Below are 27922 nucleotides of genomic sequence, written 5' to 3'. Positions count from 1 at the left end.
ATATAGAAAATAATTTGGAGTTATGTCTTAGGGTGACAGGTCCCCTTTAAAAAGTTGCAGTCATTTTTTGCTGTTATCATTGCAGGTGGAATTTAAGTAAGTTCATACATAACAATGTTTGTGACATTGAAATAGCAGATTTCTTTAGCTTTACTATATACCCTTTTGTGTGGTGGCAAATAAACCCCCTAGATAGTAGTACTGCACCAAAGTAGGAAAAGAATCTTCTTTATGGGTACCTAAAAAAAGGAAGGTTGTGGTGCTGCCAAGATCAGGGGTGTAACTACAGAGGAAGCAGATCTTGGGTTTGCAGGGGGGCACAGAAGTGTCCAGTGAGGCCTTAATTAATTCGCAATTATAATATATCTTGGTAGAATAGGTCAATTTACAAATAGTTTGTAACATGGTGTCCTATGCCCCCTTAGAAAACTTACAGTACCACACACCATGGTCCCTTTCCAGGGGACAGCCTGAATAAACTGGAGTTTCACAACTCCCTTCCAATGAACTCAAGAACATTTGTATTACCAGCAATCAGTGCAATACAGCATTAATGTTTGTATGTCAATCTTCTCACCACACAGTTAGGGTTCTTCCAGATTATCAGGCTCCAGCCTCCTGCCTACTCCCCTGATTCTCCTTCCGTGTCAGGAACACTGTTCCTTGCCACAGACTTAGAGGTTCCTTGCCACAGACACCAGCAGACAGGTCAGACTTATACTTCAGGTACATTAGTCCCAATCCTTTTGGGTTCCTAACTGGGCAAGTACCACCGGTGGTCCCTCATAAGAGCAGGAGGCTCACTATGCTTACCCTTTTATAGCTTCTCCTGGGGCCTTCCCATTTCCAGGTGTGCCACCAGGTAGCTAAACCAGAAATGGGGGCCCCAGTAATATCTAGTTATGCTACTACCTATGAAAATAAATAAGGACCATGGACAGATGTGTTTCTATCGCTGAAAAACTCTGGGATAACTACAATGTTTAAATCTTATACGCTGCGGTGCATGGGCTTTATTTCATTTTGATTACTCATTCAGCCTTTCCTACTTTTCCAACAATTTTTAAATTTTCCTCTCTTTGTTTTTGATTTTGCAACTCTGCTATTCCTTGGTCTGTACTCATATTTTAGAAATTGCCTGTAATGTGTGTAGCAGGAAAATTAAATTGTAAACTCTCTTTAAAATGCTGGAGACATATAAATGGTTAAAATAAAAGATTAAAGACAGATTAGGATGAAGGAAATGAATACCCTTTATTTTAATATCCTTCATCTTAATCCTTCTCTAATCTCACCTGCTATTAAAACACTATTGGCCAAATTACAAATACTATGTAGGTCATACTACAGATGATGCCCTTGCTTTGATCTAATTGTTTTAACTATGTGTTTTCTTTCCAATCTAAGATCAGAGAAGTAGAGGTTGCTTATCATTACTACTACCGGATGCCAATATGCGTATCTTTTCCAGAGAGAAGCAACATGAAAAGTATTTCAGTGTAAGATATGAATCATAGATTCTTATACACACAAACCACATTTGGTATTGCTGTCACCAATACTTGGAACCTGAAAAACCTCAGTAAACAGGAAGGAGTTGAACTGTTGCCTAGGTTTTAACAAGATGTACATCATGGTAACATTTTCTGCCAGCTTTGTTGCTACAACATTAATTTGTTAAGTTTAATCCTTCGCAAATACCCTATATTATACCTTTTGGTCTGTCTTTACAGGTATAGGCAAATAAAGAACAGCAAACATCTACTAAATTATACCTTTATCCTCATTTTAAAGGGGACCTGTCACCTCCTATGATAAAAAAAAACTTAAGAAATGTATTTAAGGCCTCTGCTACCTCTGTAAATGATTCCGTTCTCCCCCAACTCACTGCTGTATTTTACCTACAAGGAAGAATTCATATTGATTCTACATCTTACACAGTGACGTAGTCCTATGTTGTCTAATCTCACACGTGTGCTGTCAATGAACTGACGCACATATTTCTCTGCTTTCAAATAGATAGACACATCTATAGCACAGTCATTTGGGTGCATTCTCAGTTAAACTGCACAAGACTCTTAGCCTACACTAGGTTGGGGGAGAAGAGAGGTATCTGACGTGGATACTAGGAGCCACCTCTATGCGGGAAGGCAGTGGGTGAGCACATGCAAGCAGGTTTGAAGGGGCAGCGTAGCATTTAAAGCACATGCCGGGCCCCTCCCAAGATCCTTTGTGTGGGGGCCCGGCAGCACTTTGGTACACCCCTGGGTGGAGGTCCAATATTGAAACGGGTTAGGTTCAGCAGACAGAATTGCACCAGTGCCTCTAAGGACTATAACAAGATTACTATCCACATTACAGAATAATTTAACCCTGTATATCCTGTAACACATGCAGGGTCGGACTGGGCCGCCGGGAAAAATCCCAACGCTCCTGCCCCAACGCTCCTGCCCCAACGCGAGGGGGGTTGGGGGGCCCTCGGGGGGGTACGCTATGGGCGCGGGCCCCGGTGGGCCCTCCACACCCCAATCCGACCCTGAACACATGCCATGGAATAGCCCATAATGCCAAGATCTGGTTGGCATGTAAATAGTGATGGGTGCATGAGAGTATTTTATTGAAGCAATGGCGAAACACGGAAAATCTGCACAAATCAATGCCTGCAGAACTATTTCACTCATCACTAAATGTCAATGGTTACTAAAGAAACGCCTAAATATTTCTGGATGCCATCTGCATATAAGTGATATTTAATGCCAAATGAACAGACAAGGCCCCCAAGAAGAGTATGTACAAAGAGAACAACAGAAGATTCAGATTGATAACGGACACTAAAAGAATAGGAAATCTGTATTAGAATGGTCAACAGATTAGAATGCAGAGTATAAAACCAAAATAATGTCCTTTGGTTATGAGCACAATTGCTCTGTGGTTTCAGAGGGCATGTCAGGCATCAGGATCATAGGAGAGCTGAGAATGGACAGAGGGTAAAACCTAGAGTGATAGAGCAGATATGTCAAAAGTGCAGGGGTTTAGAACTGGGATTTTTGGCTGAAGGGAAGTGCATGAAATAGAAAAAGTGACAGGCCAATTGGTCAGATACCATACAGCATAGCTGTCCTGCAGCTTGAGATCCAATCCATTGTTTACATCACTGCTTGATGTCGCTTTCTTTACACAATGAATTAGCAATTCTGATATGATAGCAGAGCAATCAACTGCACAGCAGCTTCAAAATGTGTAATGTAATCAAAACTAGATATTTCTAAAAATAGAAACTCAAATGCTTACAAATTCAAAAGTAACAATAGTAATGATAATGTTTGGTGTGCTAGGGAACAGCTGGATCCTATTTTCTATGCGAGTAATTGTTCCAAATGAGCTCACCTAGAAAACACGGCCTGCATGAGGCCAGACTGATTGTATAGTTGGAAATGGTTTCAGAAATATGATAGTGGGAGAATGCACTGAAAATAAGATTGCATATCCATTCCCAGACAGCTACGATGTTGGTTTTCAGTTTAAAAAGAAGAAGACATAGATGAATTAGATTTAGGGTAAGCAAAAATCAGAATAATTCACTTAAATGGAATCATTTTTCCCTTTTATGTTACTGTTTTTTTTTTAGCACTTAGCCTTGTGCTCTTTTGTCATGTGGTGTGCACCCTAGGGTATAAACATATACCATTTGTGTGAATACATTTAATATTATTTACTGACAAACAATTGAGAGGTTTTTACTTAAACTATGTGCCAGCCTATGAAAAATGTTACCAGAAGCAAGTAGTTAGGCTCACCACATGGGGTTCACATTGATGATGGTATGGTGGCTTGTCAATTTTACAGTAATTACTTTGTACTGTAGCTAAAACACATGTTTATGTTTAGATATATGCACTTTCATAGATATAAAATTACTAGTGAAACAGGGAAACAATGAATGTGCATTGATCTGTCCCCTTTCTTTTGTATGTTTATAGCTAGAGCAATTGTACTTCTGTTGTATCTGTATATTTTATTTAGCCTTGGAATGCTCCCACAACCCTCTTTCTTTTTGTATATTTACCCACTGAAAGGCTATGCTAACAACATTCACTTGAAAATGATGGTACAAATGAGATCTGTAAAACTTACTTAAAATACAGATTAAAATATAAAATGATCTGTCTGTCTCTGTAATACAAGGATAAACATAAATATAAGATATGCTGTGTACTTTTGCCCATTACCATCCTGACATATTTGTACTTAAGGAAATCAAAGAACTCTCTTTATTCAGCATACACAGTGTGGAAATGTATTACCAAAGGGATACCTTCTAACATTTGTGGACTAAAGCCCTCAAGGGAGGAAGTAATATACACTGCTGTAACCAAAGGCAACTGTCACCACGCCAGCAACACACCTGGGTTATACCATATCCTATCCATCTGAAAGGGGTGTTTAACACTAAAAGGGGAGAAAAAATTGTATGTTATAAAAACAAAACTTTTAATTTTAAACCTAGAGCTTGGTGCGCAATAAATGATATTATTTTTTATGCTTCTTGATAATTCCTTGGAATATAAGGATAAAAGTAGACAACTCCTTGAAAATATTTGCAAACCCCCTGCTGCTGCCATTGAAAGCCTGGAAACTACTGAAGAGAATTCTGTACTAGAAGATCAAGCTAAGGAACTTGGAGAATAATGGTAAGCCCTTTAGTATTAAATGTTAAATGCTCTGGTTCTTTACACTCTAAAAGCTTTATTCATGCCCATATGATTCAAAACTGTACATGTTATGACGCTATTCATTGAAGATACTGTACTTGCCCCCATACATACTCCTTGTAAGTTTGCATAATTGAGCACCACTGTATTCTTCATGCTTCTTCTCATGAACTGAGTGCAAATGCATCTATTGACACTGAGGTGTCTGCCATAGCTGTGCGCGATGCGCTAAAACTACTGCCCTAAAGTTGTATTATACATTGCACCTGATAAGTAAATGCGGGTTTAAGTGGTGAGACAATGTAAAATAGAATTCAGCTGTTGGTGTGTTTTAAGCATTGTAGTAGGTTTCATACAGATTGTCTATATTTTGTCCAGCTTGTTACCTACTATCTGTTCTTGAACTTCAACTCCCAGAAAGTTAACAGAAAGTTAATGATTTAATTGAGAAATATTGGACTAGAATGTAATATTTGTAGTTAGATCTTTTTATATGACAGAATAACTAAGCCACTGACAATTAAGGATAGAGATGGTAATGCTCTTAGAATTCTTTCATGGTGGGAGGGATGCTTTACAATCTGTGACTTGAGCAGCATTTGGGTTATTTTTTCCTGTAGGTAGTCCTAGTTGTTCTCTATGTAAAACAGGTAAAACCTGTTCTAAAAATCTACAGAAGAAATTACAGCACAATGCTGCTATAGAATTTTGAAATGAACAAGTGTAACTCTACAATGTAGCAATGAAGATCAGCAGAGAATAGAAGTTCTTTCTTATGAAATTCTTAACAATAGAAAGGTCCAGATATTTGCTGGAGGTGCAACTTGGAAAGAGGATCATTTGAACACATATGGTTTAAATGTAAAAAAACTTGAAAAGTATTGGAGCCATATTCAAAAGGTAATCGATCAAATATTTCCAAATGAAATAATACTTAACTCCTCAATAGTAATGCTATTATATGATACAAGGAGTAATAAAACAATAAAAATCCCTTTGATTAAATATATTATAACTACGGCCAAAGCAATTATTCCCAGAAAATGGAAACCAACAGAAATACCTACAATACAAGAATGGTTACAATTATTAAATGAAACTAAAAACATGGAAGAATCAATAGCCTATAAGTTAGGCAACCCATCTAAACATTTCAAAAATTGGAGACATTGGTCGGAATTCCAAGACCGTAACAAGTAAAAACCAGAAATTGACCTCTCCAGATTGCATCTTCAAAACGAAAGCTTTAAATATGTGAAGAAACATGATAAACTAAAACTGATGAACATCTGATGTCAATGATCTCAGAGAAAAACCACTAAACAACTGAAATATGTCTCTGAATTATTATTTTGTGAATATATCAGGTATCAGTCAATCTGTAACAATGTTATCTACGTTTAAAGTGACAATTTGTTAAAGCTTGATTTATTTTATATATATACTAATACTTACCTTTTATTCCCCCCCCCCTCTTTTCTTCTGTACCCTTCTTACCTTTGAAAAACAAATAAAAAGTAAATGGAAAAAAAAAAAAACAATAGAAAGGTCCTAATAATTGTATGTATACACTATAAATAAATGGTTGAGCTATCCCATAGTTTAAGGGTTTCATTATGTAACAAACAGATGTGTACAGAATGACAAAATACCATGGCAGCAGGCCATTGAAGACTTCCCTTGTATTTTAATGTTGTTAATGCTTGTAAGTGCTTCCAACATTTATCTCAAAAGACAGTTAGGTCATGTTTTTACATTACATATGCAGGTAGGGTCTAATCTGCAGCTGTTAAATGTCCTAAGGCATTTTCTTGAGATGTTCTCATTGAGTAATGCAGCTGGGACACACAATAATGATTCTATATTATGGGTAAACAAAAAATTTATAAGAACTCTTCATCATAAATTCACATTTAGGCCATAGCTGATTCAGTTATAGTAAACCTAATTATGTATAAGTAGGCACAGCATTTTGTGTGGAAAACTTTTGGACATTTGAAATGGTGGTTCAGGGCAAAAATAACTCACTCTCTTCAAAAAGTAGAAAATGTATAAAGAACAAGAGATAAAGCTCATACCTTTATGGCTAGGGAACATCAGGTAATTCCATCAAGCAATTGTGTCTACTGCGAAATGATCACTGTAAAAACAGAAAAATAATATTTCTTAGCCCCTGTAATAGACAATTATATAACAATGACTTGAAATGTTTTTGGAGTTCCATCTGCCACATAGACTCCAAATCAGAATGAACAACAGTTTCTGTTTTGATCGGATAACAAAGTTGTGTAATAATGTTTACAAAGAGATTATGTTTCCGTATATCTCTGTACAGTTCTGGCTCTTTAAGGGCTCTGGCACATGGGGAGATTAGTCGCCCGCGACAAATCTCCTGTGTCTCGGGCGACTAATCTCCCCCCAATACCATCCCACCGGCGAAAATGTAAATCGCTGGTGGGATGGCATACGCGGCAGCGCGATTTCAATGAAATCGCGCCGCCGCGTATGCCATCCCACCGCCGATTTACATTTTCACCATTGGGATGGCAATCCGGGGAGACTAATCTCCCCGTGACTAATCTCCCCGTGTGCCAGAGCCCTAAGTAGTATAATATATTCCCCCGTCTGGGAGATGGTTAACAGTAAAATCCAAGCCACAGAAAACCTACAGCAGCCCCAGTAAAAAAAACAAACAAACAGTACAACAACTAGCTTGTGTTTGCATGTGTTCTCAAGTTGCTTATATATGTTGTGTTCCACAGATGGATGTGACAGTGGATTCTCATAGGACATCTTCAACTTTCTATGGTGGCTTTGCTCCAGGATCAATTATTATGGGTCGATACAACATTCACCACACACTGGGCAGTGGGTCCTTTGCTACAGCTTACTTAGTGACTGATGCCAAAGATGCGGGACACCAGTGAGTATCAATGTGACTGAGGAGCTTTTACTGTGCAGTTATTAATCATTCCTCTGGATCAACTAGTAGCTAGGCAGGTTATTTTTAGGCATTAAGGTTGAACTTGATAGATGTGTCTTTTTTCAACCTAACTTTCTATGTTACTGTATAGATACTGTTATCATTCAGATTTTGTAATCAGCAAATTATATGATGATTACATCATATCCCCTATTATATCACATGTAAAAGCGAATTTAGTGCAAAAACAATTTATTATATTCTTATGTTTTTTTTGTCAATATAGTGACAGAGTTTACAAAATTTACTATGACTGTAGTATTTAGTAACATTTCCTTAATTTATTATTTTAAAAATAGGGTGTAGGTATTTCATTCTACCATGCACATACATTTGCAGGAACATATGCAAAGCCCTGCTGTATCTGCCACTTGTGCCAGAAAATGTTTGGACACTGTACTGTTCATATCTGTGACCCATTACCTCAAATTTGTATTCTCCTGCCACCTGCCTTAATTGATCCCCTGAGACTTTGGCATCACTTACTACAGTTGTGGGTCATACTGCACTAGACATGCATGCCTTGTCTCCCAAAATTCTCTTCACCCCCTAGACACATTGGCAGACTCACAATAAGCCCCCTCCTTCTTCCCTTGCTACCTTTTGGGACCTAAAATGGTTTCATCTAGCCCTGCATCATCCTCATTCACTTGCCAACAAAGTCTTTATTAACCTCTGCTTCCTTGTAATTCAAATGCACATTCCACTTAATTCTGGCCTTTTCTTTAACGCTAGAACTCAGTGGCACAAGAGAGTAGACAGCCTCTGGGCTGGCATGGCTTTATGTATTTGTACCATTATAAAGCAGAACGGTGTTAGGGATTGAAAAGCATAATGGTGATTGACAATAAGCTACCTTAACAGCATACACAGAGGATTTTAGCTTTTATTATATACTGTATACTTGTATTAATGCTATTGATGATTTGACATGAAGTTAAACTATGCTAGTCTGCACTGTATGATGGTGTCCTGGGAGCCACTGGTATAAAGTGCTTGCTGTGTTTATTATATTGCTCTCTGTGTGTATGTTCTAAATATTTTATGAGTTTTTAATTTATTTTTTTGCTGTGTTAGAGCTTAGGGAGAAACCAGGATGGTTTCCTCTAACAATTACATTCAGAAAACATTGTCTGTCTAGCATGCTTTGGTCATGGATATTACCTTTTAGAAATTTGGGATGTAGCAGCACTGAGGTGGAAAGTCATACAGGGGCAGTTAAATACTGATCTGTGGTAGCTGGAAACAGAATGGAATGAAATACGGCAGCCTGTGCTATGGTGTTGTGCTGGGAATTATAATCTATACCCATCTGCTACTGAACATTCTTTCGTTCCTTTGTATTAGGATATCACATGGTCCGACATGACTCTGCAAGTTTTTCTCTTTGCTTCCTTATGTTTCGCTGCTTAATGAGTTACCTTTCTGTCTGAATGAGATGCTGTTTGTTTTGTTTCAATAGCAACCATACTTGTATCTGACAAGGGCCTCCATGCGTTGTTTCTAGAAACAGACACCAATTATGTCTTAATTAACAAAAAAAAGACCTTGTCTTGTGACCCTTCTGTGTTATGGCTCAAAAACACAGGAAAAACATTTTTGGTCCTGAATGCAACTTTTCAATTGATGTCTTATTATTAAAAAAATTACAATGCGTTTAACGTGAAATTGACAGTATATTTATCCTACAATGCACTTTTATATGTAGGTACTGTATTTATCTTGTAATGTGTTTTTGGTTATTACATTTTATTCAGTAAGGTATTCTGGGAGGTATTTTACATGGAGTTACTTCTGCAGTTACCCTGCCATGTGTTCTTGGGGATTATACATGGCATAAATGAGATGGCGCTGGGATACTGATAGAATTTGTGTAAAAAATATATTTATTTGCCTCCGGAAACACAAAAATCACTGACCACCTATGAAATAGTAGGAGAAATGAAAAAAAGTCTAATTTTCTATATATGTCTAATAGCATCATACACAGTGTGTATTCTCCCATTGCCATACCTCCTACCATTTAAATGATCAGGATAGGGACAAATCAACAAGACCAAGCAACTGTTCAGCTCAACCATGCCCAGTTATACCTTAACATGCCCTGATCTGTCCAAACTCTGCCCATTTTCTCCACCCATTTTGAGACCATGATGCAGGACAGTCCCACAAGAAATGGGACCAATGGGAGGTATGCATCTGTTTTTTTTTTGGCTGTTGGATTTATTGTGGCTGTGTAGTCTGTAATATTTTTATCTATCCCTGTAAAAATGTAAAAAGAGAAGGCCAGGTCAGTGCCCATGATTGCAGAAAACTGCACCTGGCCAGGATACTGCTGAGCAAGCACTACAGAGTAATATTCTTCCTGCTTCTTTCTTCTTTGGTTCGGGTGCACAGTATATTAAAAAAGATCGTTCAGTGGTGCTCGCTCAACTACTATGGACTGGTGCAGTTTTCTGATAACAGGAGCACCAGCCCAGGGTACCAGGTAAGTGACTAATCACTGAGGGGATTCCTATCATTTGGCACCCCGTGGTGATTTCATCTTTCCTATGGCTTTAAGTGTTTAATGTTCTGCTTGGCACCTGTCTATAAAGATTCCCATTCATCCAGGTCATGTTATATACAGTATCTAGTAGAATTAAGTCTAAAGCAACTGGACTTTTCTGAGTTTTATGGAAAATGTTTCACCACTCATCCAAGTAGCTTCTCAGGTTAAATGACTGGTAGGGAATTTCCTGGAATTTAACCCAATAAGTGTAGCACAGTCACAGACATCCAATCACAATGGTTAAATTTAACTTTTTCAGTTAGCTGTTGGCTGAAACTCACAGGTGTAAGAAAATATGATTCCATCCCAATGGTACCATGATTGTCATTGATGCAGGTGTTAATCATTCAAAGTACATGACTGGAAGTGTGAATTCCTGTGAAACCACCAGGATAAGGATGTCAAAGCAGCATTGCAAGTTGTTCACACCTTCAAGTCATTGGTCACATTAAAGCATGTGAGGTTCCAGCCTTCACTGAACACATCAACTTGGTGGACAAAAATATCAAGTTTTTCCAGAAAACTCAAAAAAGTCTAGTTAAATTAAATGCTATTTAAAAGGTATTTGCACCCATACGCCTTGTGCTGAACACCAATGTGTTAGTTCAAGCCTGCACTGATGGACCTTGAAGAATTCCATGTAATGTTCAAAGTACAGGGTACAAAAGCAAAGGAAGACCTGAACTGACAGCCAACTTAAAGGGATACTGTCGTGATTTTTATGGTGTACTTTTTATTTGTAGCTTACACTGTTTAGTAGCAAATAGTTCACTCTACCATTTAAAACTTAATTCTTGAAACAACAAATGTTTTTTTTTAGCTGTAATATTGGTGTATAGGCAGGCATCTCAGTGCATTGTGCCCAAGTCTGAGCTTTCAAAAAGAGCCAGTGCTACACATTAGAACTGCTTTAAGATAACCTATTGTTTCTCCTACACCCATGTAACTGAAGGAGTCTCAAGCTGGACTTGGATTTCTTACTATTCAGTGCTATTCTGATACCTACTGGGAGCTGCTATCTTGCTTCTCATTGTTCTGCTGATTGGCTGATGGGAGGGGGAGTATTATTACTCTAACTTGCAGCTCAGCAGTAAAGTGCGACTAAAGTTTATCAGAGCACAGGTCACATGGCTGTGATACCCTGGGAAATAAAAAATATGGCTAGCCACATGTGAAATTTCAAAATGAAATACAAAAAAAATGTGTTTTTAAAAAACAGATTTCAGTGCAACAGTATGCTGGAGAAGCTAGCTATTAACTGATTCATTTAAAAAAACAAAACATGTTTTCCTTTTTCCAATATTGTGTATACACATGCAACTGACTTGTATCCAGCTAATCACATGCTAATGCTGTTATGCTGGAAATGATACCATGCTAATAAAACTGTGCATCATAACTAGTAATATTTACCAAAGTAGATGGAAATTTGCTAAGTTGCACGTCATTTTTTATTAATGAACATGGCATCACTTCTGGGAAAATATACAGAGTTATGGATATAACAAACACAGAGAATTGCATCCATTTTTGTGTTTTGCACACTGCTTTCATATTACTAAACTCAGGTGGAGCAACTAGTAATGTGAATCAAGGCCAAGCCAAAAGGGTACTGGCACTCAAGGCAAGTACCTCTTGCCCCCACCAGCTCAATCTTCCATCACCAGATCACATAACAATCTCACCCATCTCCATCCGTCCTGCTCCCATTCACCTGCAGGCTGCTCTGATCACACATCAGGAGCAGGAAGTTCCAGGGCAGCATCAGTTAAAGGTACTAGCCAATCATGCTTTAAAATTGTAAACCCCCTTCCTTAGTAGCACCTTGGGCACATGCCTACTCTGCCTACCTCTAGTTCTGGCCCAGATGTAAATGATGTATAATCTCCGTAAAGAGCTGTAGAATATGCCAGTGCTATATAAATAAAGTATAATAATAATAATAAAGGGTTTATTTACCCAGTAATGATCAGACATCTTCATGCTGTAAACAGAAGAGGGCAGCAGAAGACCAGGCCTGTGAACATAATTTTACTCCAGCAAAGGAAAACACAAAAAAATACAAAAAAAAGCATGAATAAGCTTTAATTACTAATTTACTTAATTACTGTGCAGTTTTTGGTTTCAATACACCTAACATGGAGCAGTGACAGAAAGTAGTAAGTAACTAGAGTGATATTTGTGATATTTGATATAGATAAATCTTTCTAATATTGTCACAAATATTTAATAACATGGCGATCTTTTGACAGCTACCTGTCAATCAAATTCTACTCCAGTTACAAGTTACATTTATTATGTGGGTGAAATCCCTGACCTTGCTTTTGGGACCACTTTAAAATACTGATAAGTGCAGTGCAAAATTCCACTGTTAGGACCAGTAGACCTCAACACATAATTGTTGCAGCAGAACTATTAATGGAATGGTACAACCCACTTTTAGGGGATGCATCCTACAAATGTTATTGCAGATAAAGGGGATTATGCTGATCTCCCCCTGGCCTGGAGGACCTAGGGCAAATATCTATATAGCAGTTCATTAAAGCAGTCCAGCTTGACTTCAGCTGTGTTTGCACAATTTCCAAATCACATATTCATAGCCAAATCTATCAGTGATATATAAACAGCAGATGGTGCATGTGGAGAGCAGCTATAAAAGCATGGCTTCTTTAATTTGGATATACATACCATGTTTTTGTTTAATTCTTAAAGGGTCTTGCCTGGTTACTGTAGATATACAGGCCTAAAAAATACAAAAGGTGTTGAAAATAAGATCCATCATCCTAACTGCTTGAACTGGTTTATGCCAGGGCAATTGAAAACATGGTACACAGAGGGCAATATATAGAGGGCCATTTTCAACTGTAAAACTGTAAAGATATGAGCAAGCAAAGCTTTATATTAGCAGTGGCAGGGTATGTTTGTATATTACCTGAAAGGACCCATTCTCCTGTAGGTGGCAGTTACACCCACATAGAACACAAAGCTGGGTAGTTCTCCATACAAGCCCACTATCTGACACTTTCCAAACCCACATAACCCTCTCTTTTCCAATGTATGACTGCTGCTGGCTAATGACTAGCAGGATGGGTGGCCACCAAGTGGTGCATGCATTTATTGGCTCACATTAGCTTCACACAGACTGGCCTTATGGATTGTTTAGATCTGACCCCCAATGTCTATAATAAATCAGTTTAATGTGTATATTTAGGGGAGAGCTGACTGAGCTCACTAGGAGCTGGACACCTTACAGTGCGAAGAGCATATTAAAGACTCTGCATCAAATCTAGAGTTGCCACCTTTTCAGGGAAAATATTGGCTTTTGTGTCTCTTTGTTTGCTGTTTTTCTAATATTGAAGATTAAAGTATAATTTTTCACCTTCTGGTGTCTCCCTGAAGCTGCTGGAGGTGGGGGAAGGGGCGAATAACTGACTGCAAAGAGTTCTAATCTTATACATTAGTTGATGCATTTCTTGGCCCTTCTAAACATAATCCCTGAGTATCATTAAAGGCAACTTATAACTGATACAACAGTTGCTAACATTTCATAGATGCTGCTGAGCAATGTAACAGAGGCTGAACCTGGATTACTGAGCTGCCAGACTGAAACACCAAAGAGAAAACATTAAAGTTTAAACTTCAATTTTAGAGAAATGGTCACATATATAATGTAAAAGGCAATAGAAAAAAAGGCCTTTATTGCCAGTGTAATATCTGAAAACACCTGAACTGAAAATAGGGTTTGGAAGGTAAACAACCCCTTTAATAACATTGGAATCTAGTATCATTTTCATGTTGCAGACTGGTAAAATAACTGGCCAAGTTACATAGTTATAGTTAGTTACATAGTTACATAGGGTTGAAAAAAGACCAGAGTCCATTAAGTTCAACCCATCCAAGTAAACCCAGCACACACAACCCACACCTACCAATCTATACACTCACATACATAAACTATATATACAACCACTAATACTAACTGTAGATATTAGTATCACAATAGCCTTGGATATTCTGATTGTTCTAATTGGGCCAGTGTGGTTAGTGGAGTACCGCAGGGGTCAGTCCTTGGTCCTTTGCTTTTTAACTTGTTTATTAATGACCTGGAGGTGGGCATAGACAGTACTGTTTCTATTTTTGCTGATGACACAAAATTGTGCAAAACTATAAGTTCCATGCAGGATGCTGCCGCTTTGCTGAGCGATTTGACAAAATTGGAAAACTGGGCAGCAAACTGGAAAATGAGGTTCATTGTTGACAAGTGCAAAGTTATGCACTTTGGTAGGAATAATATAAACGCGAACTATCTACTGAATGGTAGTGTGTTGGGGGTATCCTTAATGGAGAAGGATCTAGGGGTTTTTTTAGATCACAAGTTGTCTAATTCCAGGCAGTGTCATTCTGTGGCTACTACAGCAAATAAAGTGATGTCTTGTATAAAAAAGGGCATTGACTCAAGGGATGAGAACATAATTTTGCCCCTTTATAGGTCCCTGGTAAGGCCTCACCTTGAGTATGCAGTGCAGTTTTGGGCTCCAGTCCTTAAGAAGGATATTAATGAGCTGGAGAGAGTGCAGATGTGCAACTAAACTGGTAAAGGGGGATGGAAGATTTAAGCTATGAGGTTAGACTGTCGAGGTTGGGGTTGTTTTCTCTGGAAAAGAGGCGCTTGCGAGGGGACATGATTACTCTGTACAAGTACATTAGAGGGGATTATAGGCAGTTGGGGGATGTTCTTTTTTCCCATAAAAACAATCAACGCACCAGAGGTCACCCCTTTAGATTAGAGGAACGGAGCTTCCATTTGAAGCAGCGTAGGTGGTTTTTCACGGTGAGGGCAGTGAGGTTGGAGAATGCCCTTCCTAGTGATGTGGTAATGGCAGATTCTGTTAATGCCTTTAAGAGGGGCCTGGATGAGTTCTTGAACAATCAGAATATCCAAGGCTATTGTGATACTAATATCTACAGTTAGTATTACTGGTTGTATATATATAGTTTATGTATGTGAGTGTATAGATTGGTTAGTATAGGTTGTGTGTGCTGGGTTTACTCGGATGGGTTGAACTTGATGGACAATGGTCTTTTTTCAACCCTATGTAACTGTGTAACTATGTAACTATGTTCAAGAACTCATCCAGGCCCCTCTTAAAGGCATTAACAGAATCTGCCATTACCACATCTCTAGGAAGGGCATTCCACAACCTCACTGCCCTCACCATGAAAAGAAAGAAAAACTACTGGTCTTCCAATATTTTTATCTTTCAGCCCTATTTATAACATTGGTATGAAGCATCATATTTACTGGTAAGGCAACCCTACCTGTGAGTGCCTGAAAGATGTCTAAAGATATCTAATAGAGTGAGGATATCAGCTAGAGGTGGGGTTAGAAAGTGGCTAATACACAGTGAGAGAGCCTCACAAAGCTGGAATGCGTGGGCAGGGTATCTTGGTGGGCAACCATTGGCTTTAGGAAATTGCACTGTTCAAAGAAATATTTGGGGGAGAATTGTTGTTAAAAAGCATCAAGGATATACTATATTATGTTAAGTTGTTAGATATTGAATTATTTACTTTAGGTTATTTTTGAGCCATGATTTCTATCATACCGCCAAAAACCTTTGGCATTGCAGTTCAAAGCATGCATGTTAATCCCTGAAATATACATATATTTTTCACTTTTGAATGGGGGTCTTAGTCTTATGTCAATGTCTGGGTACCCACATCTTAAGCTTTGGCTCTGGAAGTTTCCAGAATCTTAAACAGAGAAGAACTGTGGCATGGAATAACATTGTGCACTTTTCATGTACTATTAGTTGATGTACAATGTAATCTTTTTCTTTCAATATTAAGTGATGCAGGATCGCATATTAACAGGTAAATCTGCAAAACTAGAGCAAACTATTCTCTGGAGACACAACCTATAGCAAACATTCAGAATTTTACTGTCATTAATCTACTTGACGTTGACAGATCAGAGCTAATTACTGATTGGTTGCTATGGCTTCCTACTCCAGAGTCTTGTGTTTACCATGTGTAATATTAGGCTTCTGCTTCAAATGTTCTCTGGGGATTTGCAGGCAGCCCTTAGTTGTCAACATCTTCGCAACTAACATTTAATTGGTTGCTATGGGTTACTAGACCTAGTTTAAACTTAGGCTAATTTACCAACCCAAGAGCCATAAGCCCAAAACTGGGTCCATCTATGGGTGCTTGTTGCCTGTGTTATTGGCGGGGCAAGCTGCCCTTTGCATACGTTACCTGATAAAAAATTTAGCCATACACAGGTGCTTAGTACAGGACTCTAAATATTTCTAGATTGTATTCTGAATTGCAAGTAAGCTAGAGGATGTTCCGGGGCCTACCACCCAAACATAGATAGCACTGCATGTAGGTGAGGCACAGCTATTTAAACTAAATTGTAGGAGCACATAAAGCTGTATTGCAAGGCACAAGAAGCAGGGCACCTGCAAAGTACACAGGGCACTTTTTTATCTGCTTTTGCACTGAGTGCATTGCCTTTTCTTTCATAAATGAGGCTTAGTGCTTTGTTCTGCTTAACCCGCTATATGTCTGATATTACTTTTAGGTTACTGCACTAAAAGTTATCACTGGCTACCAGGAACATTGCTTTCTTTGAGGCCAAAGGCAATCAAATGTATACTTTATCATGACTAGCCATCATGTAAATACAGCCCACTGAGTCTGGGAGAATGTAAAATTACGTTTTGCACTATGAAAGTTGTAGCTGGGATTGACACAGTATTAAATTTAATCTGTCAGCTTCTCCAAGTAGCTGAATGTAATTTACTATCTCTCTCATTTCAATGAAATCCTCTTTCCCTGTATTTCAATTTGAGAAGTTATCTGCAGCTCAGCGAGGTGAGGTCTAATTCTGCCAGGATGACAGGAGTGCTCTGTAACTAGACTAGCTCTGATTGAAATATGGAATAGGCTTCTAACTTAGAACAGTTTTTTTCCCCTTTGTGAATATGAACAGGGTACATGTGTAAATTAGACAGGTGCATATATCTTTCAGTTACTATATCTTCTTGAAATATCAGCAATATTGCCAGTAATAATATAAATATATATATCAGGTGGTTTTTTAGGGTATTGTGGAGGGCAATTACATCATTTTGGGTGATGTCTTTGGGCTACTTACCGGTAAAATGTTTTGGGCAAAGGGCCCAAAAAGCCTGGGGGGGGGGGGATGGAGACATACACCAATAAATTAATTGGTGGGCTCTGTGGCAACAAAATAGCAATACTTGTCCGACAAGGGTATAACTGTGTTGTTAAGGCGTTTGTGATCTCACATGCAAATGTGGTGATGGAGAGGAGAAAATGAAGTATGTAATGGTCGGGGGCACTTTTGTTTTGGTGACCTAAATAAGGGGACCACACCAAATTCAGCACTTGGACCCATGGATCTTAAGTTATTCAACTGGTAGTCTCTCTGCATTAAATATGTGACAGCTTAACATCCAGTTTTTCTGTATGTCCCTTTAGCACATTTCAGCTCAGACACATGTACATGCAAGACTGCCTCTGGTTGCTTTTATTAATAGATATTACACTTTCACTGCCTATATTTAGAAAGTCATGTTGCACCTTTGAAAGCACATACATGACTGCCACTGATCAACAAAACACATATGCACAAAATATCCTCTAAATAGCTATTCTAATACATTAACCATTGTACTGCCCTGCATGCAGATCTGTAGGTGTTTTTGAATACAGAAGGAGAAAAATCAGAAACTCTCAGTTCAAATAATTTCTGCTAGTTTAGAATTTCTTCTAGTTATAGCCTTAAATAATGGATCTCAAAGAGACCTGGCATACCAAATAGGCATGGGTGGAAGCTTGAACTTCTGAATCGGCTATATATCCTTTGACAAGTCCCAAAATATCTCTCAGCTGCGCTGTGTGAAAATCTCCCTCCTAAGGTACAAATAACAAAGATACACTGTATATTCAGGAAACAAATGTTATAAAGCAAAATATTCTAACTTTTCTATTACTATAGCACAGTGGCACAGTGGTTAGCATTGATATGTTGTAGCGCTGGGGTCCTTGGTTTGATTTTAGCCAGCTCACCCCGAGGTGCTTTAGTGTCCTTCCTCACTTAAAAGACATACATGCTAGTTTACTGGCTTCTGATGAAAACTGACCATCATGCATTGTGTGAATGTGATACTGACTTTAGAGTGTAAGTTCCACTGAGCCAGGGACTGATGTGAATGTTGTATAATCTCTGTAAAGCGTTAAAGGACAATGAAAGGTTAATATAAATTAAAAGTAAGTCTAAAGGCATTCTTTTTAAGTACTTACTGCATATCTAAATTCCCAGATCCCTGCTTGCTTCTCTGAGATATGGTGCTGGCAGCCTACAGAACTGTGAAGACTACAGTGACATCACTGAAATCTCTCTCCCCATCCTGTAGGTGCCAGCAGCAGCCTTCCTATTCTCTGAGCATGTGTGTAACTTGTATCCGGTCTCCTGTTCTGAGCTACACATACCCACCAGCCAATCAGAAGCATACAGTGGTGTGAAAAACTATTTGCCCCCTTCCTGATTTCTTATTCTTTTGCATGTTTGTCACACTTAAATGTTTCTGCTCATCAAAAACCGTTAACTATTAGTCAAAGATAACATAATTGAACACAAAATGCAGTTTTTAAATGAAGGTTTACGTTATTAAGGGAGAAAAAAAATTCCAAATCTACATGGCCCAGTGTGAAAAAGTGATTGCCCCCCTTGTTAAAAAATAACTTAACTGTGGTTTATCAATTTAAATTTTCAATTTCAATATCAATTTCTGTAGTCACCCCCAGGCCTGATTACTGCCACACCTGTTTCAATCAAGAAATCACTTAAATAGGAGCTACCTGACACAGAGAAGTAGACCAAAAGCACCTCAAAAGCTACACATCATGCCAAGATCCAAAGAAATTCAGGAACAAATGAGAACAAAAGTAATTGAGATCTATCAGTCTGGTAAAGGTTATAAAGCCATTTCTAAAGCTTTGGGACTCCAGCGAACCTCAGTGAGAGCCATTATCCACAAATGGCAAAAACATGGAACAGTGGTGAACCTTCCCAGGAGTGGCCGGCCGACCAAAATTACCCCAAGAGCGCAGAGACAACTCATCCGAGAGGCCACAAAAGACCCCAGGACAACATCTAAAGAACTGCAGGCCTCACTTGCCTCAATTAAGGTCAGTGTTCATGACTCCACCATAAGAAAGAGACTGGGCAAAAACGGCCTGCATGGCAGATTTCCAAGGCGCAAACCACTTTTAAGCAAAAAGAACATTAAGGCTCGTCTCAATTTTGCTAAAAAACATCTCAATGATTGCCAAGACTTTTGAGAAAATACCTTGTGGACCGACGAGACAAAAGTTGAACTTTTTGGAAGGTGCGTGTCCCGTTACATCTGGCGTAAAAGTAGCACAGCATTTCAGAAAAAGAACATCATACCAACAGTAAAATATGGTGGCAGTAGTGTGATGGTCTGGGGTTGTTTTGCTGCTTCAGGACCTGGAAGGCTTGCTGTGATAGATGGAACCATGAATTCTACTGTCTACCAAAAAATCCTGAAGGAGAATGTCCGGCCATCTGTTCGTCAACTCAAGCTGAAGCGATCTTGGGTGCTGCAGCAGGACAATGACCCAAAACACACCAGCAAATCCACCTCTGAATGGCTGAAGAAAAACAAAATGAAGACTTTGGAGTGGCCTAGTCAAAGTCCTGACCTGAATCCTATTGAGATGTTGTGGCATGACCTTAAAAAGGCGGTTCATGCTAGAAAACCCTCAAATAAAGCTGAATTACAACAATTCTGCAAAGATGAGTGGGCCAAAATTCCTCCAGAGCGCTGTAAAAGACTCGTTGCAAGTTATCGCAAACGCTTGATTGCAGTTATTGCTGCTAAGGGTGGCCCAACCAGTTATTAGGTTCAGGGGGCAATTACTTTTTCACACAGGGCCATGTAGGTTTGGATTTTTTTCTCCCTAAATAATAAAAACCCTCATTTAAAAACTGCATTTTGTGTTTACTTGTGTTATCTTTGACTAATAGTTAAATGTGTTTGATGAGCAGAAACATTTTGTGTGACAAACATGCAAAAGAATAAGAAATCAGGAAGGGGGCAAATAGTTTTTCACACCACTGTATCTGGCAGAGGGGAGGGGGGGGGAGGGAATGAAACACATGTGCAGTATGAAGCAAGGAGGGAAAGGAAGGGAGAATACCTTTTTAGAGATGGCTGCCTGTTCTAGAAAATGTGAAGTAAGTGTGACTGAGTAAATATTTGATTAGGTGAGCCAAAAGTGTGGCATTTTTACTAAACAATAGGAGGACTATTGGGCAGTATGCTTTTTAAATTTTGACTTGCATTCTCCTTTAAGGAATATGCTGGTGATATACAAATAAAGGATCATGAAAATAGCATTTTCTGTTACCTCATGGATGTCAATAAATGCCAGGAAACAATTTTAAGGTATAGCTTCATGGCCTCCTGTAGCAAACCCCTAGTTCATTTAACTTTTTTGAAATAAAGTTTACTTTTCCTCTCTGTTTAATTCTCCCGAATGTAGCCTGGAAAGCTTCAGGAGTTATTGAGAACTATTTACAAACTGCGGTTCAAATAAGTAGATCTAGCAAACGCTCAGGATACACAAAACAATATGGCTAAAAGGGATTGCTATCTATATAAGAGAGGAGATCCACAGAGAAAAGCCATTAAACAAATGTGAATGTGGTTGCAACCAGTATCTCAATATGAATCCAGCTGGAAAGATTTCTTTAGAAAATAGTTTCTAAGATGTGGTTTTATAAAGGCTGTAAAGGTTGCTCAACTTCAGGAGGAAGGGGATTCAATAAACATGGAGCAATTAGAAAGAAGTGTTTTGTCTGTAAAGCAGAGGAACTGGATTGATAATAGATTATCCTGAGCTGAACCTGAGGGAGATAAATTCTAATATAAATACAAATATTTTATGTGCCAGAAGAAGGGCTTTAGTAGCAGAAGGGAAAGAGCAATCAAGTTTCAAGAAGATAATTAAACTATGAACCAACTGCAATAAACAACAGAGAGGAAAAGTAAGATCTAGGGAATAATGTGAGTAAAATTGTGATAGCATCATGTAAATAAAATTAGAATCTGAATTGTGGCAATGATTGGAATGTTGGAAATATAAATATGCATAGGGTTTAGAAAAAAGTACATTATATTAAATGGCTCAGTCTCAGATTAAAAGAGTGAGATTTGGGGCAGATTTTTTTTCACTTTTTAGTTTATACCATATTATGAGAGTTTAATGTATACATTTTCAAGACAGTGTACATTAACATCATTACATATACAGGGTAAAATTATCTTCTCTAGTATGATACTTTAAGTGTCAAGAAATGACAACATGACAGCGGTAGGCAGGTGTTTAAGGTTTATACTTTGAACACAAATGAATTTACTTATTAGTACATTGGTAAGAATGAAGTCTGATTATGACTGATATGAGTTTAGGCAGAGACCCCTCCATCCCCAGGAGTTGCACAGCCCCTGGCATTCTCCAGAACAAGGTAGTTGGGTTTACCTGTTCACATGTACTTAAGCCAAACAATAAGAAACTTGCTAACTGTTCACACTATGATGCCTGCTTCCTGGTGTTTTTTTGTGTGGGCAGCTGGGTGGTAGGAGGATCTGTAGTTGGGGTCAGGGTTAGTAATTGTTTTTCTTCTACAATGTTAATTAAAGGCCTCATACATGAACTACATGTAGTATCTTCTACATCTCCAGCAGTGGAATGACTGGTTATTGGGCCCTACAGCAAGATAATTGGCAACGCTCTAATTAAGGTGCCCAGAGGCCGCCCCATCCCCCGCCCCCTATTCTCAGTTTATTTAATGACGTCAGCAATGCACAGCATTGACACCATCACGCACACACTTTTGTCTGAGTTTGGAACTCCACAAAGGTGGCAACCCTACCCTAAGTTTGTCAACAGCCCAGAGCATGCTGAGCAAGCCACTGGCACACAGACTACCAAGATCCTCCTCCTGTTGCCTATTTTGAATACATGAATTGAGCTGTTGAATCTTTTGGCGTGTATAGTAACACATTAGTAGTATAGCCATAATCTTTTTTAGGCTTTTAGATAAATGATCCTGCCCACTACCATCAAAATTTATATTGATTCATGTTTACAGATTTAGTTATTGTAAGTGAAAAGTACATAGTATTTATGCAGCGATAAAAAGTATTTCTTGGTATTTATGGGTTTTTAAAGAATCCATAGTCATTTATCTGTTTAAAATAGTCTAATTTTTTCAACATTTTAATGTGTTCAATCAATATTACAGCCAAGTCCTCACAAAGAGGCACTATATTTAAACATAATTACAAAATAATGATTCTTGAACATACAGGCACAGGGATGTAACAGGGGTATCAGGGAGAGGACCAGATAAGGGGTCTGTTATACAGTGTGCTCATATTAATATTCCTAGGTTCACAATGCAATCATTGGCCTGAACCCAGGCCACATCCGCTTGTACCATGCATGTTCAATGATATTACTGTTCAATAACTGCAAATCACTCATTGGCTACATTATAAAATAACTACGGAAGTAATTAACTATTTTCAGAATAGCTAGGTTAATAAGTAGAGTATACAGAGTGATAAGAATATAAATATTGTTTCTAATTTTGTGACAGTGGGAGTATGTAACTATGGGGTTACATGCGGTGGAAGGTTAATGGAGCTGTGGCCTAGACAATGAGATAAATTAGTTAGAAAAGAGGGGGCTTGGGACCATGCGGGGCAGAAAAAACAGCTTTCAAAAACTTGTAGCTTAGAGATATGCAACTTGTGGCCCATCAGCTTCCCCCTGTTGGTGGAATGCTTCAGTTGTAACTCAGCAACAGATGGAGAGTCAGAGGGCCCCTCTGCTGTGTCCAAATTGCTTTTTATATATATTATTGTATAGAAAATTAAAATTCATAAACAATGACACAAGATAAAGGCAGATTAAAAGTTGCACCGCACATATCCAGGCATTTGATTTTGCAGTTTTGCTTATTTGCTTATCATTCCTAGTTTTACTGGATTAATCTTCTGTAGTAGTTAGTTTCTATGTATTTCTTACAGCCACATTGCTCAGGCTCAGGCAGAACAATCAGTTCTTAATCTGTTTTTAGTGTGCATTGGTAGTTTCAGCAATTAACTTTCTCAGCAAGACAGATATCCAAAGGTCTCTTTACAATCAGCAGGCTGAAGGCACAATGGGGAATAGCACAGGCCAATTAAATCAAGGGGAATTGGAACTCCCAAATATTCCCAAACCAATTAAGCATCTCAAAATGACAAACCAATGCTTGGGACACAATACAGGGAATTGTTCATGATGCAAGTCTAAGGCTAGTGCTTGTGTCAATGATGAGGTTACACATAATTGAGACCCAGGAAGACTTTAATGCAGCAATTACCTTTGGTCACAACAAATATTTTGATTGATTTTTTATTTAAGGTAAAATTATGAAACCAAAAAGAGAAGAGTTGAGTTTCTAAAATGTTAGCCTTCACTAGTCACTAGAATATTTCAGTGTAGGCTAAAATCAGATAGTATTGTATAAAACTTTATTGTCAAACTAGCCTGCAGTTTGAGAGAAGCCATAGTCTGGGGAAAAGAGCACTCTACTGCATTATCACATTTTGGGATCACTTTCCTTACCTGTAGTGTAATGGGCACTGAAACTGTATTGCCTACTTGCTGTGCAATATGCTTAGCTCAGACATGAAACCTTATACTTACAGTACATAAGGGTTTATAACCCATGGAAGCAACATTCTTTAAGGAGTTTTTTTTTCCTTTGTTGTGTGGATCTTAAGCATCATGCTTGGGATACTGCCTGTCCAGTGAGCCAGAATATTCCTAGGTTCTATAAAGAGTATGTGCTTACAAGGAGCTAAATAATCTAAAGGGTATCATAATGTATGCTGGCCAAATCTGGCCAAGTGCAGCTGCTTGTTGGAGTAAAGCATGTTGGCCAATGGGAACAAATTACATGGGAATCTCATGTAAAAGAGAAATAACAAACATAGACATTGCCAGTAGAAGAGGCAATTCATGAGAAAGTAAATGAATGATGTTCTGAGTGATAGAAGGCAGGTATAGATCTAAGGGGCCTATAATTACACTCCCCTGCTTGATGCAGAATTGTGGATGGTGCAGAAAGATTAGGGAGGTACATTGCAAGTTCGGTAGGATAGACTACCCATAGAACCCTGACAAACGTAGTTGCACATATGTTCAGATTTTTTTCAACTTGCTGGTTAAGGCAAAAACTAGACAATACATGTATCCAGCCTTACCCAATACAGTAGAATTAAGACTGTCTAAAGGCATTACTTGGCCAGTGGCTTGTTCAAGCACTTCATACATTTATTAGGGAAACTGTGTAACCTTTCTTATAGGAATGATTAATTTAAATTGTGTGTGGGGGATGCCTGCAGTTTTAGAACTCCAGAGGAGAGCAAAACAGTGTTAAACTCTTCTTTTAATATTGATTACATTTCACTAAATGTATGAAAGATGAATGTTCTGTATAGGACAAATTGCATCCACCATGTCTTTCATACTTTATTTTATATTGTTTTATATTGTCTCTGCACTCCACAATGGAGAACAGAGACCATAATTACTACCATGGAGCACTGCCTCCATTGGGCAGTACTGTATTTACGAGGGGCAGGCAGGGAGGCATGTAGTGCTGTAGCAATTGTCCCTGAGGTCATAGCAAATTACACTTTTAAACCTTTTTTTTGCTAAAAATGGGGTTCTACAAAGTATTCAAGAAATACTGTCAGATTCTCCAGCAGAATCCTGCATAAAAAAAATCACAGAGTGAGGAAAAAGTTGTGTCAAAAAAGTCGCAATCACATCAAATATATCTCGGTTGCGGCAAAGAGTTGAGGTCACATGCGTTAATCCGCATATCGCATGCGCAAAAAACCGCATCATCGAAAAGCATTATTTCTAACGCATTTTGTTGATTAGCGAATAGAATAGTACTAACGCATGATTCACAAACACATATGAAACATTAAACGCGCAAAATATTGCGTTGATCTGTGCAAATATTAACACCTACTTGGGGTAGGCGGTACTTAAAGAAAATTTCGGAGTTTGCAGCCGTATTTTTTTTCAAGTGTGTGTTGGCCCTAGAGTGATGCATCCTCCAGTTTTCAGGGAAATGGTGATTTTCAGAACGCTAGTATGTCGCACACTGTGTAATATATCGCTTGAAAATATGTAATTGCAAGATAAATAACGCCAAGAACATCGCTTCTTAATTATGACAAGTGTCCTTTTAGTGTATCGAGCGTTAACTCACAAAAAATAAGAAGTGATAAGATTTTTAACGCATGCTATGAATATCCCTCCTTATTTCGGACTTTAGTGAATCGGGCCCTATAGATGGACTGGTAAATTGCACTTAGCTTATATACGTAGTTACAGTAATACAATAAGTTGTTTATATACAGGTAGAACTGGGGTAGTTATTTCAAGAATTCCTTTGCATATTTGTTATTACTGCAAACAGAGTAATTAGGACTGGGGAGGCCTTCTTAAGAATCTCTGCCAGATAGTCAGACATACTATGCTATTATTCCCTCCACAAAATACACTGGGGTTGGGTCAGATTACATTTTACTTCTTACTTGTTTTATTTTTTTTATTATTCTATTAATGTTCTATTTTTTTTTTAAATGACACACTTTAAAACTCTTGTAGACCTTTTGACCCAGGGTCTAGGAATCCTTGCAAATGACTTCTCTGTAAGGACTACGCATAGCTTCTCACACTAAGATTAAAGGGCTTAAAGGGGAAGGAAAGGCTAAGTCACTTGGGGGTGCTAAAATGTTAAGCACCCCCAAGTGACTTGAATTGCTTACCTCGTACCCCGGGCTGGTGCCCCTATTAGGAGAAAACCGCACCAGCCTGGGGCACATGGGGCGATTCGCTTCCTCCTTCCGCCTCCCTTTCCCCTGGACTCCGAGTCCAGCGCATGCGCAGTAGAGTGAAAAAGCCGACTTCTCTGTTAAAGTTCGGCTTTTCACTCTACTGCGCATGCGCGCGCAGCGAGAGAGGGAGGAGGAAGCGATCACTGCTACCCCAGGCTGGTGCTGTTTTCTCCATACAGGGGCACCAGCCTGGGGTAGAAGGTAAGCGATCTAAGTCACTTGGGGGTGCCTAACATTTTGGCACCCCAAGTGACTTAGCCTTTCCTTCTTCTTTAAAGGAGAACAATCGCTTAACTAAAGAAGTAAGGTAAATAAAAAAAATTTATTCTACAGAAAAGTTACCCAAATAAGACAAAGCAAAGGCTATAAAAAGGCAAATTGAAAGAGACATATTCATGGTACATGAGGATTTCCGTTGCAGAGAGATTATTACAGGGTGCCAACTGAAGATCTTCTAACAAAAAACATTCCTGTTAGTGATGAGCGAATCTGTTCCGTTTCGCTTCGCCGAAAAATTCGCGAATCTTTCAAAAGATCCGTGAAAGGGCGAAAAACTAGCGAAACGGCGAAAATGTCATGAGGCAAAAAAAATTGTTGCCCGCGGCTATTATTTTGTCGCACGGCTATGCTTTTGTCGACCGCGGCTATTATTTTGTCGCACGGCTATTCTTTTGTCGCACGCGGCTATTATTTTGTCACGTGGCTATTCTTTTGATGCCCGCGACTATTCTTTTCTGACACCGGCGACAATTTTTAGACATGTAGCAAATTTTTATGCGGCAAATTTTTTCAGCCGTTTCGCGAAAAAATCCGCCAATGGATCCGCAAATCCGTGCCTGGCGAAACATTTCACCCATCACTAAATCCTGTTGGTATATAGGAATGGTACAGCTGGCAGCTCCGTTTTTAAAGGAGAAAGAAAGGTAAAAACTAAGTAAGCTTTATCAGAAAGGTCTATGTAAATACAGCCATAAGCACTCACAGAAATGCTGCACTGACTTCTCTGTCAAAAGATTTCTTGTGTCTGTAATTCATGTGCCAGAGACAAGCAGCTCTCTGCTTTCTCCCTTCTCCTGCTCCCCCCTCCCTCAAGAATGCTAAGAACTCACTCCCCCCCCCTTTGGAATGTGGATATGAGCCAATCAGCAGGAAGCTGACTCATAGTCTAACTAACTGAGCATGTACACCTGGGTGTATATTTATCATGCTGTGTAAAAAGTGGAGTAAAACATCACCAGTGATGTTGCTCATAGCAGCCAATCAGATGCTTTGCTTTGATTTTCTAACTGTTGAAATCTAATAACCAGCTATGCTTCACTCCACTTTTTACACAGCATGATAAATATAACCCTTGGTGTCGGTCTTGGTGCAGGACTGAGGCATTATGGGAACTTTCTTTACACAGCTCAGTGTTTTTTCTTCCTGTTTGGCTTCTGATCATCTGAACAGGTGAAATATTGGGAGACTTAAGGGCACTATTGAGACAACTGAAGGTATGCCTGCAGCTTGAGATTAACTCTTTATAAGTCTTTCCTTTTAACAGTAAAAAAGCTGAATATATCAGGTCACACTTGGCACTGCCCTCTTGCATTTCTCAGGTTAAGACGGTGATATTTTTATAACCCTTGGAGTGGAAAACATA

General features: G+C 38.7%; 1 protein-coding gene across 1 annotated transcript in view; it reads left to right on the top strand.

Moving 5' to 3' along the window:
* Positions 1–4458: 4458 nt before the first annotated feature.
* Positions 4459–27922, top strand: part of LOC100486125 (serine/threonine-protein kinase Nek11) — a 149763-nt gene continuing 126299 nt past the window's right edge. The window contains exons 1-2 of the mRNA XM_002933660.5: positions 4459–4691; positions 7475–7635. Of these exons, the coding sequence (XP_002933706.3) occupies positions 4689–4691; positions 7475–7635 (164 nt within the window). The 5' untranslated portion in view covers positions 4459–4688. The remainder of the gene's footprint in view (positions 4692–7474; positions 7636–27922) is intronic.

Source organism: Xenopus tropicalis, chromosome 4 (assembly GCF_000004195.4).
Source record: "Xenopus tropicalis strain Nigerian chromosome 4, UCB_Xtro_10.0, whole genome shotgun sequence".
Taxonomy (NCBI): Eukaryota; Metazoa; Chordata; class Amphibia; order Anura; family Pipidae; genus Xenopus; species Xenopus tropicalis.
Note: the sequence above shows the minus strand (reverse complement) of the source record. Positions and strands in the feature narration are given on the sequence as shown.